Raw genomic sequence first — 16,682 nt, forward strand, 5'->3', positions numbered from 1 at the left:
GATTCTGTTTTACAATTTTTAACAGCCTGGTACTGTTTGGATTTCAAACTGCATCAGATACGAATGCACTCACACAGCAGTAGGACCAGTTCTGGTTTCCTCTTCAGTTGGCTGCCCACCCTTTAATGAAACCGAATGTGTGAAGGTCAGTGTTCAATACATTGTTTGTATTCCAGCTATGATTTATGTTTGCATGAAAAGATTAACACTGAGAAAAGACGTTTTTACTTCAAGAAGGGAGAAATTATAGATTCTTGCAATGCCTGCATTTTTGCCCAGACATTTGAAGGTGAAAAGCTCTAACTATACACATACAGTGTGCCACCAGACTGCCCAGTTACACAGCTGGAGAGAACTCTTCTTATTCTCAGAAATATTTTTTTTTTTTTTGTAGAGGCTTGTAATATCAAACTAGTCCTCACACAGCTCTCTGAACTTGGATGCTTTTCTGGGTTGGTCTTCTCCTTTCTAACTGATTTTCTGAATATAGCAATTTGATTAATCACAATGGTCAAAAACATTGAAGAAAACGAAAGATTGTCTGAGTATCAGAAAAATCTTTTCTACAGTGAGGACGTAAGGTTTTGTGGACTAGTTTTGCAGGAAAAGCAAAAGCTCTATTTGAATTTGCAAAATGAGATTAGACTAAGTGCCAGGACACGTATTCAGGGGGCAATCTCATATCGCGCTCTGTAATTCTACATTTACATGTGGATGGGAGGATACTTTCCTTAATGAATGATGGTACACAAGCAGGGAACAGTCCTAAAGGAGCTAGGTGGCTGCAGTTCTTCCTCGCACAAAACAATGGATTGGGTCTTCAGAGAGAGTCTCAGTTACACAGCTGGTGAAAGGCCTTTTTCTGTTCTAGGCAAACTAAAAAAGTTAAGGCAGAGAGAGATCATCATGGCTTGAGATACTGAGGTGGACATCAAAAATTGAACTCTCCTTCAATGTAATCCTGAGAGTGCTTTTTAAAAAGCTGCACCTATTCTTCCCACAGTACTCGGGGGAGTGCTTCATGCTACAGCACTGAAGACACCCATGACTCTCCACTATAAGGACTGCATGGCTTCTCATTTAGATGAGATTTCTTCCTGCTTTGAATTCAGAATCAGTTTTTTGTGATTGTCAGTATAGCCTCTACAAGAAGGCAGGGGTTTACTTTAAGTAACACATGATGGAGTAAGACTTAACACAGTCATTCCCTCTCCAAATGTGGCATTATGATAGCTGGTGATGTATAGTGGCATTCAGTGACAACCACTTAATACTCACTTGTGTTAAAACAGTCAAGTTCAATCATTTACAGCCAAACCTTCATCCATTCACCAGAGTGCTGCATTTGCCTGAGTAACATTGCAGAGCTTTATCTGGAAGGTATTTCTAATACTGCAGATATATGGGAATGAATATTTGAAAAAAATCAAGCTTTTTCCTTTTTATTTCTCTCTTGGTCAGGTTGGAGGCTATGTTGTACCATTCTTAGAGGGATGCTGCAAAACATGTAAGTGATTAATGATGCGTCCTGCCTCACAAGTCTGTCTAATTTGTTGTTACCTTAGAAATAAGGTTGATTCTTCCCTGCATGAAAGCTTGATTCACTGATCTCAAAGGCCGTGCTTTTCCCAGTTTTATTCATGTGAATGCCAGTGAAACTAGTGGAGTTAAATCAGAAGAAAGTAGTTTAACATCGAAGGGTTTACTCTACTGATAGTGATTGTGGCTGGCCAAGTCACTAAAATTGCTACCTTGAGTGTTTTGTAGTTCTCGTGTAAAACTCCTGAAAATATTAGTTACTGCATTTAGTATAATAAAAGCTACTGTGTTTTGGAAGGCACCTTAAAACATGCTTCATCTACATTCATATCTTCATATTTGGTAAAAACAAAGATTGATCTATGCAGTTTGTAAGTTAATGCTGTAAATAATTAACTGATTGTAATATAGTCTTAGGTTCCATTAACAGACATAGTTCAGAAGCTTTCAGGCACTATCTTTCAAAAGAACTTAGAATTTAAAAAATCCCCCCTTACTTGATTACCAAGATACGTTTTGACTTCTATGGGAGCTAATAAAGGTTCTCTGGAAAAAAAAAAAAATCTCTACAGAATAGGTTTCAAATATGCTAATTCTTAATATAAATCAAGAGCTGAGTACATTTTTTCCTAACACACTGGTACATAGCTGAAGCATTTTGACTGATTTCATGAAGAACTTAGCCTGAGGCAGGCACCTAACCTGAAGAATTTAAGCTCTAATACTTGAAGTTGACAATGTTATGAGCAACTGAAAAGGTGATTTTTATACTGGGCAGTATCATCTTATCTTTAAAAAGGTGCAGAAATCTCACTTCATTTGCATAAGTGGCTGGAATAGTAACTGAAAAGCTAAAGATAGTAGGAGATAAAGTGTGGGAGAGAGCTAGAGAAAAGTGCATATATTTCCTGCTGGGTGGGATGGGGCACTCATGACTACCAGTTACAGTACTATGTGCATGGTTACCGCAGTGGGATATATGTTGCCAACTGGGAGGTGCCTTTTGGTGCTATACATTATGTATTACATTTTGTAGTACAAAGGTTGTTGAAACTGTGGAAGATTTATCTCTTTTTTTTTTTTTTTTCCTGCTCCTGATCACTGTAGGAGAATGGTAATAGGTCTTCATGTTTTTTCACTCTGATGGACCTGCGTTTCAAGCACGTGTTCTAGTTCTGTAGCGATTCTCCATAGGCTCTTTGAGATTAGTTTTTGATTATCTGACATTACCGCTCAGTGCCTTAGCAGCCATATAAGCCAGTTTCTGAACAAACAATTTATTAAGACCATTAAAAATCCATTAAGCTACTTTTCAGCAAGGCAGAATATCATGCTACTATACTTAGAGAAAGATCATAACCACACTCTTAAATAATTAAGACAAAAGTAAGTTATTAATCTGGGGCATGCATCACAAAGTAAAATTAAACCCTTGAAAAATCCAGTGACTTCTGAGATGCATTTCCAAGTAAATTCATACAGTTTGGGTTTCACACCTGTTTATAGACAACATAGTAGCTCTATCAATCATGTAGTTCATTCTGACTCTGAACAAATCTGGCATGAGCTGTTAGTCAATTGTAATTGTGTGAGATGTTTTATGAGAAGGGTTATCAGGTTGTGGTTTTCTTTTGAAGTACTTTACTATTAGAAACTGTTGTGACTTTTGCTTTCAGTTTTAAGTGGTACTTGAAAATCAGGTCCCAGGAGTTCCATCAAAACCTAGAGAGTTTTTACAAGCACTGCTCAGAGGAAATTATACTATTTCTTTCTTGTAGCCCCAAAGAACAACTTAAATTTAGGGTACCAGATTGTCTTAGTTATACCAATATGGATCAGATCCTTCCTGGTTTTGACATTAGGCTTAGCAATGCGTGTAATACCTGGCCATAGTCCTGAGCTGCTGGGAGAGTGATCCCTGCTTGAGCAGGGCGGTAGGACCAGATGACTTCCAGAGGTCTCTTCCAACCTCAGCCATTCTATGATCCTGTAATATACAGACATTTTAAGGTTGAATTCTTTTCTCAAACATGCCAAAATCTAATAACTCCAAAATGTTTCATACTGATAGGGAATCCTCTGTAACATGTAACAACATGTAATATTCTTACCAGGTTCTTCAGTGTCAATGCTTCTCCCGTTCCCTGTTAGCCCAGTCACTCCTACAGCCTACGCTAGCTGTAACACAGGTACATTTTTCTGGAAATAAAGTAGGATCAACCCAAACAGCATCATTGTTGATTTCCAACAGTGTACTCCCTGATAGGAGCATCAGGCCTCACATTACCCGATTATGCCAAAAGCTGCAGTGTAGTATAACTGCTCATGGTTCAGAGTGGCTCGCATTTTGGTTTGGTTTTGTTTTTCATTTTGCACTGTGTGGGCAGTGCATTGTTGTTAGCCAACAATGTACTGTTGGTAGTAAGCACTTGCATAGTCTTAAGCTTGTTGCATGTGTAAAATTGCTGTATTTAAAAATGTAAGCTAATTCCATTATGTTCACAGTGCTGTAGAACATAGAGACTAATGGCTTTACTTGTTAAAGCTTATTATATAAACAACATTTTCACAGGTGATGTATCATATAGTTTTGCTTCCAGTGGCATATACAGTATAAGCGGGTCATTTCTTTCCCATTCATAGTTAGGACAGTATACCAAAAATAGCAAGCCTCCATGAAAATCGGAGATTATCTTTGTTCTTTTTAATAGAGCAGGATAATTTTTTTAATTCTAACATGGTATGAATGCAATTGTTTTGGCATTTATTTTGTGAAAACATCTCTATATTTCTGTAAGAAAAATGATGTTGACTGTAATTTTGTACATCACTGAGTGATACATCCTTCGTTAAATTACACTCATGACTCTAGGAGTACTACACTGAAATCTATATTTCCTATTGAAATCACTTTAAATGACAAAGGTGTTATGAGTCTACCCAAAAACCAAGCAAGGATTTTCGACGATAAAGACTGTGAAAAAGAATCTCATTATAACACGACACATATAAGATGCTCACATGTTTTCTAAGGTTGTTCATGGAAAAGTATATTATGTTGTAGAGCTCATTAAAAGCCACTGGACATTAAACTACATGCATGGAAATACATTATATATTTATTTCTTTATGAGATATGATGTACTTTCACTATAGCCTGGATGAAGTCATAGCCACAGCTGCACTGAATTCTCCATCCTACATGCCATGTGTAATGTAAAAGAAGAAAGGACATGAATAGGACTATGAGAAACATGAAATAATGGTGAGTTTTTTATTTTTAAAAACAATTTATTTTTTCTTCATTTCACTTTTTCCCTAAGCAAATATAATTCAATGATAGTCGAGTAGTAGCCAGCCATTTCTTATTGTAGATTTTTATTTGCTTCCAAGAAGATTCACTGCTGACCTTTCTTTCATATTCTAGAAACCTCTGCTATGTCTAGAAACAGCAGCAGGCTTATGTGTTTAAACAAACAAATAAAAAAAACCACAACACAAAAAATGTTTCTCTTTGAGAAGCAGTATTGCCTGGTTTGACAGTGATTAGAGCAGGGAACTGGACATTGCACATCAAGATGTAATAAACCTCTGTCACAGTTCAGTATTGGGTATTGGTCAAACCAATGAGTCTTTCATTGCCCTTCCTTTTCTGGAGCTAACAGTTTTCACCTTTTGTCAACATTTTTTTGATTTCTTGGCTGAAAGAAAACGCAGCTCTCTAAGTGGAGAGTCACATGGGACTGCATATAATGGAATGGACTGTTCATTTCTCTTACAGATCTGCAACGTGATGTGGTTTCTTCAGCATAGAGAGGATCATCCTAAGAAGATACTGTGCTTTCTGATCTCTAACAACTGAACTTTATACTGAACTTTGCTTTTCTTCAAATGTTCAGGATTCCCTTCTTAAATTAAGTTTAACTCTTCTTATTTAATTTCATTATTTCTTTTTATCTTTTTTTATTTAATCCATATACTTTGTACATACTTCTGTGAGAAAATAGTGGAAATAATGCTAATAAAAATGTAAATAAAAAATGTAATTTGTTCACTGGTGTTCTTTTTATTTTTTTAATAAAAACCATACAGATATGTAAAGCCCCCTGAAGCCCTCTTCTTCATCAGATTCTGCTGTTAAGTGTTCATTTAAAACTTCATTTATACAACTGGAATGCAATTGCTGCTATTAAAGTTTGTTACAGTTATTTCATAGAAAATGCATTTTATGCATTATTAACAAGCCTTCTCACAGGAGTGGTTGATCAGTTTTACAACATTTTTTGAAAGACAGTGGACTCACTCATAAAAGGCTTCTGAGTGAAGAATGAACCTTTTATAAGTGTTCTTGGAGATATAAGGAGACAGATACTTCAATGCATGAAACAATAGTTTTAGAAGCGATACAATGTTTAGCTAATGTCACTTTGCCAGTTTTGTATGTGCAGTGGTGTATTGCGTATTTTCTTCTTTGTGTCTCTTGACCGCATAAAACATTCAGGAATGTTCTTGTCTCTGAAATGTTTAGAATTTTGAGCTGATATTTTTCAATGAATGCCCATTTTGCAGGTAAGGAAGATGGAAAATTCTGTAAAAAGGTGACTGTTAGAATGACTATCCGCAAGAATGACTGCAGGAGTAACATACCAGTAAGTAAATAACTATCATGATTTCTTTTAATAGGAGAGAAAAAATACAAGAAATAAAAAGCAGGAAGAAAGGGAACACAGATTCCACAAGGCTATTGTCTGCATCTCTCTCTCACAGAGACAGAGATTTCTATGTTTTGTAGAGCTGTTTTAATGTTTCCCTACATTCTCAGCAATCATCTTCTCAAATAAGAAGAAAAAGGGGGATATGACTTCTGCTTTTGTATGCATTTAGGCGCATGTTGATTTAGTGCAAACCCAAATCCTCAGGTCACCCTATAATGCCATTATTATATGCAAATTAACTTTGATATAACTGAATCTTGCCAGTAATATACTACAGTTAAAACAGCTGCAGATGTGTTTAATTTTCCATCTGTCTAGGGAAAGTATTTAAATGCCAGCTTCATGAAGAAAGGAATCTTGGGTCCTGAAGGGTTTTTTTAGACAGCAGAATGAGCACGCTATGAAATGTGTAGGAAGAATGAGGTACTATCTGTGTGTCTACCGAAGGATTTACTACCGTAGGAGGACACCAACAATGTCCTGCTGGGCAGTAAGGCAGTGTCAGCAGCAGCAAGGGTGCAGACAGGCATCTCGTGAGATGTGTAAGAGCGCCTGGAAAAGCTGTAACAAAAGAGTATAGGGAAACAGCTGTAACCTCTAAAATGACTTTGAGAGTACATTTTGTGGAGTAAACTGTTGAGCAGCCAGGAAATTTAGTCTCAGTGTCTCATTGAACAGAAATGCAAATCCTGACTATTAAACTTGAAAACATTATCAGTTTATATGACTGTTTCTGTTACAGTCTCTATTACAGTTTTGGTATCATTGGTAATAATTTCCCTTGGCTTTTCAAAGGATTGATTCTTTATATTCCTCCTTACTGATACCAGTATAGCAACACTGCATCAGTGTATCACTGAAATTAATACTGTAGGGAGTTGTGGACACAACATTTGGTGCTATGCTCAAGCCAAGGTTGTTACGAATACTTTAAAACTCAAAACTGAAATTGTTTCTTTGTGTCTGTTAATAGCCAAAATCTGCTGTTACTGAAATTGACAGGAAAGTCATCATTAATCTCAGCAAGATAAAAAATGAGACCTATCTGGGCAACGTACTTCAGAGTTAGACAGACTTCTGAGTACTTCAGAGTACTCAGACATAGTGGGATTTCACAAGGGGCTAGAGGAAATGCCTCCAAATTTTTCAGTGCTTTGCCATTGGATTTGGGTGCCTAATGTCTTTTGGACTTTCTTGAGAACTCCTAACTTTATTTCCTAGCTGCTTCAATTTGCTGATTATTCTTCATGTTTGTTACCAGGTGAACATTGTTTCGTGTGATGGAAAGTGCCCGTCTGCAAGCATTTACAACTACAACATCAACACATATGCAAGATTCTGCAAATGCTGCAGGGAGCTTGGACTACAGAGACGAACTGTGCAATTGTATTGCACTAGTAATTCAACCTGGGTCAGCTATTCAATCCAAGAGCCTACAGATTGCTCTTGCCAATGGTCTTAAAAAAAACAGAAAAGGAAAGAAAACAGCAAGCCCAGCTGTTCCCAGCATAAAATAATTTGAATAGTTTATCTATTAAAAATACAATACCCAATGCACTGAGTTTTACCAGTTTCATGCTAAAAGATAAAAGAAGAAAAATATTTTTGGACTCTTCTAAATTTCTGAAGAATGGCTTTGCATCATTTGTATTGTGATTTGTCTTCATGTTCATTTCACAGGGATTGTTTTAAGAGTTCTTGTGATATGTGCCAACTTAAAAGGTGAAGTGATTTACATTCGAGACACCTCAAGAGAAAGAACACCTATGTATTTTGTTCTGGAAGGCTGGCCCACTCTTTGTCAGGCACCCATTCCTGTTTTAAATCATTGACCGGCTTATCTGGCAGCAGTTCACTATTTTGAATGCATTGCAATTGTGCAAATACATTCAGTGTCTATTAAAAATTGTTTGGACAATACGTGAAGAATTTTCAGTTTAAATTATATTCCTATTGCAAAGTAGAGCATGTATGAGAAATTCAATTAAAGATTTTTTTATTATTTTTTTTTTAATCAGGGAAACATTGTCAATACTGATAACTGTTATGTAATATTCCCTGGTAATAATTTCAGTTTTTCTAGTGTATTTTATATTGTAGTGAAAAGCATTATGGCAAACGTGTAATGTATGGAACAGATAGACTGTTTTTAGGCTATCTAGATTGGTCATTGGTAGTTACTTTATCTTTCTGCTAAACAATATGACATAAACTGAAAATACACAGATTTAACAATTGAAAACTATTTTACATTCCTTTATATAGATATACCTTAAATGAAAACATTCAGCTTACAAAATGCTGTTTTTAAACTGTTTCTTTAGGAGAATGAACTTTGCTTGACGCTAATCTTAAAGATGTGAAAATTAATTAGGAAAAAGAAAACCAGGACTATGTATCCATCTAAAAGAAAAACAAAGTTGAAAGTCTTTGCCAGCAGTATAGTAGAATGTAACTTCTTATGGCAAGTGTTTGATATGGAAAATGTACAATTGTAAGGTTTGAAATTTCAAAAGCAATTTTACTTATGAACTTGAACAATTAACATTTTGTTGTCATGAACTAATATTTTTTTCTCCTCTAAGCTAATGTTGCTATTTGATTCTTTTCCAACAAATGCCAAGATTCAGCAAAAATTCAGTAGTTTTCATTTTGTAGATTAAAATTGTAGATAGCACAGTGATATGCTTGAGATCTTATAATAGAAAATAGATCTCAACATAACTTCTTAAAAAGCTGCTTGTCTGCAGTTAATCCAAAGAAAAATGTGTTGTTAAAATAAATCATGTGAACATTTTTGATATTAATTTTGTATACTGTACATTTCATTCTTACAATATCTAATAAACAACAGGAAGTCTTATTTTGTTACAACTAATTTTGCTATCATTGTTGAAGCAGTTTACTATCATGTGATTCAACTAATTTCTAATTAGTTGAATTAGGTGTTTACTAATTTCTTTTTCAGCAGTGCACATGGTTAATTTTAGGGTTTGCTGCTATCACTAGTACTAATGATCTAACACTACATCAAGGAAGACCTGCATATGGGTTTTTGAAAATATACATCTCTTTCTGATTCCATCACTTTCATACTCAGAAATGCAAAATTCAACTATGTCATTTTATTCAAAACAAAAATTGGAGAACGGTTGCTCATCAAAGTATAACAACACATTTCTGACACTAAGTGTCAGATAGGATGTTTGTTCTGGAAAAACAGGGGAAAAGAGAAGGGTAAATTTCTGCACATTTCCTTTCCACAGCTTTCTCTTCAACCATCCCTCAGGATTGACTGCAATGAATAGACTGTGTTTTGAATAAGTGTAGGCATTTTGTTATAACATAGTCATCGTGCAGTGGTGATTACTCTTCAGTACTTAGGGCCAGATAAGTCGTTAAGATCTCACTGCAATATGTGCAGTCCCTACTCATTTAGTAAGACATGTTCCTTGTTCAAAGACATAACAGTGAGGAAGGAAAGGGTTTGGGAGGAGTGCATCCTTTGGAAAACCGTGGACTGAGGAGCAGCAAAAAAAAGTGCTGTTTACAAGGCACTGAGCAGAGTGAAGTCCTTGAACCCAAATGCCTGAAATTCAAGCTTTGGCATTTGCAAAGGTGAAGTTCAGCCTCCCTTAGTACCAGCTGGCAGGTGCCGTCCTAGAGGGTAAGAATTAATAAAAAGAGCTGTTTCTTTTGCTCTCAAGCAATATGGTATTTGCTGTGAAGTGCCAACCACCAACATGATGGACAGAGTTAGAGCAGGAATTAGGCCAGCTGCCATGCTGCCCTCAGCTACAGCGTGGTCCCTCCTCTTGCCACTCAGGCTAATGGCAAAGCGCTTATTGCTTCCAGAAGCACAAGGCAGTTACTCTGAAAACCATTCCAGATCCAAACTTTCAACTCTTGGTTGAAAAGCAAGTTAATACTGGCAGTGAGGGTAGAAAGCAGATGGTAGTGTATCCAGTAACCATAATCAAACGCTGCTGCTTCAACTTCAGGAGTAAAATAATAAACGTTGTGTTAAGTCCTTTACTTCTGATTTTGTAAACATCAGGCTTATGCTGAGAGAAAGAAGGGGAAAGATCCAAACTGGCTATGGCTTGACAGGGGGAAGCTACTTTTATCCCTGCCTCAGTGTTAAATTCCTTCACTGCTACTTAGCCTGTCTATCTGTGGTTAGGTCAAAGCAACCTGGGCCCTTACCATGTATTTACCTTACACTGTGTTTGCACAAAGCAGCTCAGCTGGAAAAAGATTTTGCCTTATTTGTACTTCCACGTCTTTGGAAACTAAAGGACCTCAACAAGCTGTGGGTTTCATCTGGCCCTCCTGTGCAGGAGGCGCTTGGACTGTAACAATATCCGAGTCCTAAAACAGCTTTACTTTCTCTCTACTAAGAAGTTGTCTTTTGCTTGATTATGTAGGTGTAATACAAAGGGTATACAGCACTGGAGCTATTCTCGCTAGAATGCATGCATTTTACTATTACAACCCTATTTGTGTCTTTATTACCCTAAAAGGTACAGGTGCACTTGGAGCTAATGAAATACTGGAGCCTTTATGTAAGTTCTCATAGCAGCAAAAGTTAAATCCTGCATTCAGCCCATAAAACAAGTTGCTGGAGGGAAACTTGCTTTCTAAAAGCATTGCTGCCAGGATGTGCTCCGCTGTTATGGTGGTTCCTGTTGCAGCAGCACACTGCGCATGGTTCAGAGACGAAACTGTGACTGGATCCTTCACTGAGTGCAATCAAGTTGTCTTGCAATATTTTGTAGAAGAACAGTGTTTCCTAGGGATCTAAAAGGACAAAAAAAAACCAAACCAAACCTTGGTTTTAGAAGCCCAAGAGAAACAAAAAAAGCTGCCTATCCAGCAGATACTGGATAGCCTTTTGGAAAGCCACCTCAGCTGGGTGACTGCTGGGGCAGCAATGGGCGTGAAGGCCTGAGCAGAGAGATTCTGCTCCCTCACAAACACGGGGATAGGGCAGGACAAAACACCTGTGCTGCTGTCATGTACCTGCTGCCTCTCGGAGAGAAAGCCTGAAGGGGTTAAGGAGAGGCCTCCTCCCCTCCCTCCAGCTAAAATGCCGATTTGCACCAGCTGAAGCCTGTTTCTGGGGGGCAATAAAGGTGGAGGTGGTGTGAGTGCTGGGTGGGGTGTCTGGGGCATAAAAGCAGCATGAAGGGGACAGCGTGAGTGTGTGGTGAGTGCTGTTTTTGTAAACTAGCCCCTTACTTCAGAAGTGAGGAATGGGTAGTTGGTATGGGGTCTGTGGGCTGTAAAAGGAGGGTCAGGAGGTGTGTGGCCATAGAGGCTCTGACAGAGGTCTTTAATCTTTCCCTTATGCCTGTCTCAGTGTGGCTGTGGGAAATACTTGAAAAGGTAATCTTTTATTCTGTAAAAGGTGACTTCTGGGTGGTGAAGGCAGCAAAGAAATAAAAATGCTGGTAGTATTGAAAACCTTTGTGCTTGTACAACCATGCTGAATTAGCTCTTCAGGCTCTGCTGGGAGAGGTGGCTCTCGGTGGGAGAGCAGACCTGCCTCACTTCTGTAAATTGGAAACTGTGGTGATTGCTAGGGGAAAGCACATCTACAAATGTTCTCTAGTTTCTTTGTCTTTTGTTGGCTTCAAGGCTATCTGCAGAAACTGACTTCCAGAGGCTGATTAATTTATATCAAACTCAAAAATGGTGCTCAGGTGATTCCTCCAAACAAATGAACGCTGTTGGTGCTCTTCTGGCAGACATCTTGTAACTGCTGCTCTGTAGGGCTGGGTGCATTGTAAAGTTGTTTGTCTTGGATAAAAGAAACCAAATTTGAAAAATTATCTTCAGAAGGTAGGTGAGAGACTGAGTAACTCCTTGGGGGGGCACAGGGCAGAGAGAAAATAGGTATATGTTAAAAGTAGCCAGGAATAGCTTTCTCTTCTTCTTGATCTCTAACATCACAGTAATAACTCTTTTTGTTTAACGTGAATGAAAATGCTGTTGGAGTGAAACCCTGACCTTCTTGAAACTGAGGCCTGGTATGTTTCTTCACAAATCTCAAAACTTTACTCCACCCGAGGGCCGTGTTCTCCTCACACATGTTTGCATATGTGGAGTTTCTCCACAAAAGTGATTCCTAGTGTAGGTACAGAAACATCATAGGCTCGTATCTTGTTAAAACTAGGATTTAAAATCTTTCCAATGCTGGATTGTTTTTCATCTTTGAATAAAATATGTAGTGATTTGAGTATGGAAACATTGCTTGTTTGTTCTGGTGCTCATTGTTATCTCCTTTAAAAAAACACTTTACTCGCATTACCTCGAGCAAGCTTACCCAGCCATGATTAATAGGAAAATATAAGTGACTTGGCAGCTGGAGCCTTGAGTATGATGGATATTGGCCATTAAGAAAGGCCTTTGAAAAGAAATATAATGATATCAATTGTGCTATCTAAACTCTCACTGTCTGGGTTACTAGCACATAATCTGGTCTCAGGATAACAGCCTCTTGAGTAATGCTTCCTCTAATTAGCCATAGTGCTGCCTGGTGGTTTGGTAAATTAATCTGAAATATTGGCATCTGTTGGTCTGCAGTTTAATGCAAACTGTTAGTCACAAGTTAAATAACTTGCATTTCCTCAGATGGCCTCTCAAGTATGCAGTCCATGAAGTCAGACCAAAATAATTCAAAAAATTTCATCTTCACTCTTATCTCTGCCCACACTGTCATCTTTCTCCCCAGTGCAAGTGGCTAGCCATGAATAATTAAAATGAGGTAACAGCTGCTATGCAGATGGTGATTTTTTGGAAAAATCCCCTCTCAGTGTGATGAAGACATCTAACCTCTTTAGAAATAGTACCTGACAGACTGCCATCTCCTCAGGTCTGCTTTCTGTATGGACTTTTGACCAAGGCTTTGATCATGTCGGCTCACTTCAGCTGTTTAAAACATACATATCTGAATTAACTCAGGTGTCCAGGCTCCATCCATCACCAAAGAGAGAGGTGCATCCAGAGAGTGACTCATCCCATCCTAAAATAAGTGTCTAAGATTGATGTGATGAATCATCCTCCAGATGTATCATCTTTCCTTTTCACTGTAGAGAGAACCTGGGTGGCAAGATGTGGTTAGGCACCTCGTTTTTAGGTTGTTAAAATTAGTTGAAATGAAATTCACCCTGAATGGTTAAAGAGCTCTTGACAGGCTCAAAAATCAGCTACTCTGATAGTGTATATGGCATATCTTATCTGACCTTCTCATATGAGGTGATTAATGGTAATACTTTATTTGCATGAAGCTGAATGTAATGTAATTTGTCTCGTACAGTTTATCCTGTATGTCTTAAAGTATACTCATTTCATATGACAGCTATACCTAAACTATCCCTGTATCTCTAAAGCTGAAGAAAGTGGTTGTCATCAGCCAAATCTTCAAGACAGAAAAGCGCAACTGGATTTGGGAAGATGCAATACATTTATTGCCATGACAAGGTTTTATATTAGCTAGAAACGATCTATAAGGTGAGTGAATTTTAAAGTACTTCTGTTTTATAGACCTTTTATTGTGTAGGTGTTGGCTTGAGCCTTGCGAGTGATTTGTGATCTTGCTTTCTAAGCTTTTGGCTTCCAAGATCTTTAAGGTAATGAGATTCTTCAGAAAGTTATGAAACCCACCTATGAAATATCTTTGTGCTTTAGCTCTTTAGGGTGTCTGGAGTTGAGTTCGAGGCAGCAGAGAGGCTTTTCAATACACAGGCCTTATCTGACTGTCTGTTTTTTCGATATGATTGCTCAGGAGCAGATTCTGACCTCAGTTAATGTACTTGACAGGAACATCAGATTTGCTGTTTGGTTTTTCTCAAGACTGATGTTAGTTCATGAATTGAATATGTGAGATTTGTCCAATATGTGCCTTGTGTAGTAGAAGATTGGAAAGAAGAAAAAATTATAGCAGAGCACTTTAATAAAATTTTTTGATTAATAATGCAGAAGTCTGATCTTAAGCATGAAATATCAAAGGTAGAATAGCTGGAGTAATGCCTAATGTCAAGAGCATGCCTGTTCTTGATCTCTGTTCTTAATCCCCCAACTGTCTTTTCTGGACCATATTCCCTATTGAGATCCACATTGATGTTTTATTTTACTGAATAGGGGAAAAAGCAGAGAAGGACCTTCTGAGATGAGGGCATCAAGGTGCCTAATAGGCCTGATCTCTAACCTGGCTGTATGCAGGGTGATGTCTTTTAATTGAAAAACAAGAGTGTCACTAATAATGTGCTCCTCCATTTCCTATCAGGAGAAGATAGCTAAGATAGCTGCTATATTTCCTCCCCCTCCCTCCACCCCCCACCCCTCCCCCGGAGAATCCCACCCTGCCCAAGCAAAGCTATTTTGGTGAGTGGCGAAAGTTAGCTGTATGACAATTAATCGGTAAAGCAAAGCATTCTTGTTAAATATTGCTGGAGTGATTAGAGGTTACCAGATAACCCAGTCAGTAGCACATGAAGATCATCATGTTGTATGGGAATGGTAGCTCGTATAGCTCAGCATTCTCTTTCCAGCCTCTCGCTCCTGAGGAAATTGAAAGAAAGGGGGAAGCTTTAGATTAGTGATTTTGGAATTAAAAAGGTGATTTAGAATTTTGCAGGTGAAACTTGCATTTTTAGGCAAACACACTGATGGGCTGTCCAACATTGTAATGGCAAAGTCTCCCATCTCTTATGAATCATAAAAAAACTTTCAACGATATTTGCTGCAATTAATTTCACAGGCCAACTGGATGCTGTGAGGAAACACGTGGCTTCACAATTAGGTGGTTTTCAGTTTACAGGAGAGGAATAGGCCCTGGCTATTGGTACCATTTATTGTTATGTGCAGGTTCACCGTAACCCTCTTTAAGGCTATGTTGCGTGCAGGCAGCTAGAGAGCACTGGAAGCAGATCTTGCTGATGCAGTGTTTATGCTCAGTTTGGTAAATAGCTTCCCCTCACCTCTACTTGTTTCAGGCTCTACATCGGGAAATCCCCTTGGCCTCTCCCAGTGCTATTGTTTAAAATAACAGTTGTTTAATAGCATTTTTCCACTGCCAGTCTGACAGGATTGCAGTAGTACCACCCAGGGCAGGACCAACCCTGTGGAGAAAGGAGGACAAGTTCATATTGCACTCCTGCTTATATATTTTCCTGGAACTCCAAATGCTCCATATGAAAACTTTCTAGAATAAAACTGGGGCCTAAGAGATACTGTTGTATCTGCTTGGGATAACTTTAAATGGGGAAGAAGAAAAAAAAAAAAAACCAACCCACAAACACTTTCGCTTAAAATCCCTAAAATGTTAAAAATGTTTTTTTGGCAACCTCCTTATTTTCAAATATTTTGTTGGAATATCAGTATTTCAGATCCTGACCCTCATCCTTTTCTCTTCCCATCTGGAAGAGGGGGAGAAAGGAGATGAGGGATGAGATTTTTGAGGGAAACATTTAGAAGTTTATCTCTTCAAGTTGGACTGGCAAGCCCAATTCTCATGAAGTTGTTATACAGGGGTGTTGTGGTTTAGCCCCAGTCAGCAATTAAGCACCACACAGCCACTCGTTCACCCTCCCCCCCCGCCCGGTGGGATGAGAGAGAGAATCAAAAGAGCAGAAGTAAGAAAACTCGTGGGCTGAGATAAGAACAGTTTAATAATTGGAACACACACAAAATTGTAATGAGAAGGAAAACAACAAGAGAGCGAGAGAGGAACAAAACCCAGGAAAAAACAAGTGATACAACCACTCGCCACCTGCCAACTGACACCCAGCCAGTCCCTCAGCAGCGATTGCTGCCCCCCGGCCAACTCCCCCCGGTTTATATACTGAGCACGACATCATATGGTATGGAATAGCCCTTTGGCCAGTTTGGGTCAGCTGTCCTGGCTGTGCCCCCTCCCAGCTTCTTTTGTGCCTGGCAGAGCATGGGAAGCTGAAAAGTCCTTGACCAGTGTAAGCACTACTTAGCAACAATTGAAACATCAGTGTGTTATCAACATCATTCTCCTACTAAAATTCAAAACACAGCACTATACCAGCTACTAGAAAGAAAATTAACTCTATCCCAGCCGAAACCAGGACAAGGGGAAAGTGGGAATCAGAACTTAAGGGCCCTATTGTGAGTTTTGGCATTAGAGAGGGAGGAGGGAAAAAACCCCCTCCCTTGATAATGGAGGAAAAATGATATATTCTGTGGTTATGCTGATAGCAATGGGCCTGAGTGCAGCCCTTGGTGTAGTATTAATCTAGGTTTGCCACATGTGTCCAGTCCCCACTGCTTGTGTGTTGCTGGTGATGCCAGAATAGGGTCAGAGCAAACCAAAAAGGCAGGGGCTGAAGACTGCTGCTGTTTTCCCTAGCAAATGCCTGTGGGATTTTTGATGAAGGGTTCTGGCTCTGTGAATTC

The 16,682-nt window shown here is 38.5% G+C and overlaps 1 protein-coding gene and 1 long non-coding RNA gene across 3 annotated transcripts in view; both read left to right on the forward strand.

Annotated features, from left to right (window-relative positions):
- OTOG (otogelin) overlaps positions 1 to 7,716 on the forward strand; it is a 112,928-nt gene extending 105,212 nt beyond the window's left edge. Inside the window, exons 53-56 of the mRNA XM_072864588.1 lie at positions 26 to 145; positions 1,462 to 1,507; positions 6,109 to 6,188; positions 7,516 to 7,716. Of these exons, the coding sequence (XP_072720689.1) occupies positions 26 to 145; positions 1,462 to 1,507; positions 6,109 to 6,188; positions 7,516 to 7,716 (447 nt within the window). The remainder of the gene's footprint in view (positions 1 to 25; positions 146 to 1,461; positions 1,508 to 6,108; positions 6,189 to 7,515) is intronic.
- Positions 7,717 to 13,376: 5,660 nt separating this feature from the next.
- LOC140653515 (uncharacterized) overlaps positions 13,377 to 16,682 on the forward strand; it is a 61,786-nt gene continuing 58,480 nt past the window's right edge. The window contains exons 1-2 of one of the 2 annotated variants that reach the window (XR_012043147.1): positions 13,377 to 13,524; positions 13,649 to 13,769. This is a non-coding gene — a long non-coding RNA (uncharacterized lncRNA). The remainder of the gene's footprint in view (positions 13,525 to 13,648; positions 13,770 to 16,682) is intronic. The other variant, XR_012043148.1, reaches the window with a different exon arrangement.

This window comes from Ciconia boyciana, chromosome 6 (genome assembly GCF_034638445.1).
Source record: "Ciconia boyciana chromosome 6, ASM3463844v1, whole genome shotgun sequence".
NCBI classification, from domain to species: Eukaryota; Metazoa; Chordata; class Aves; order Ciconiiformes; family Ciconiidae; genus Ciconia; species Ciconia boyciana.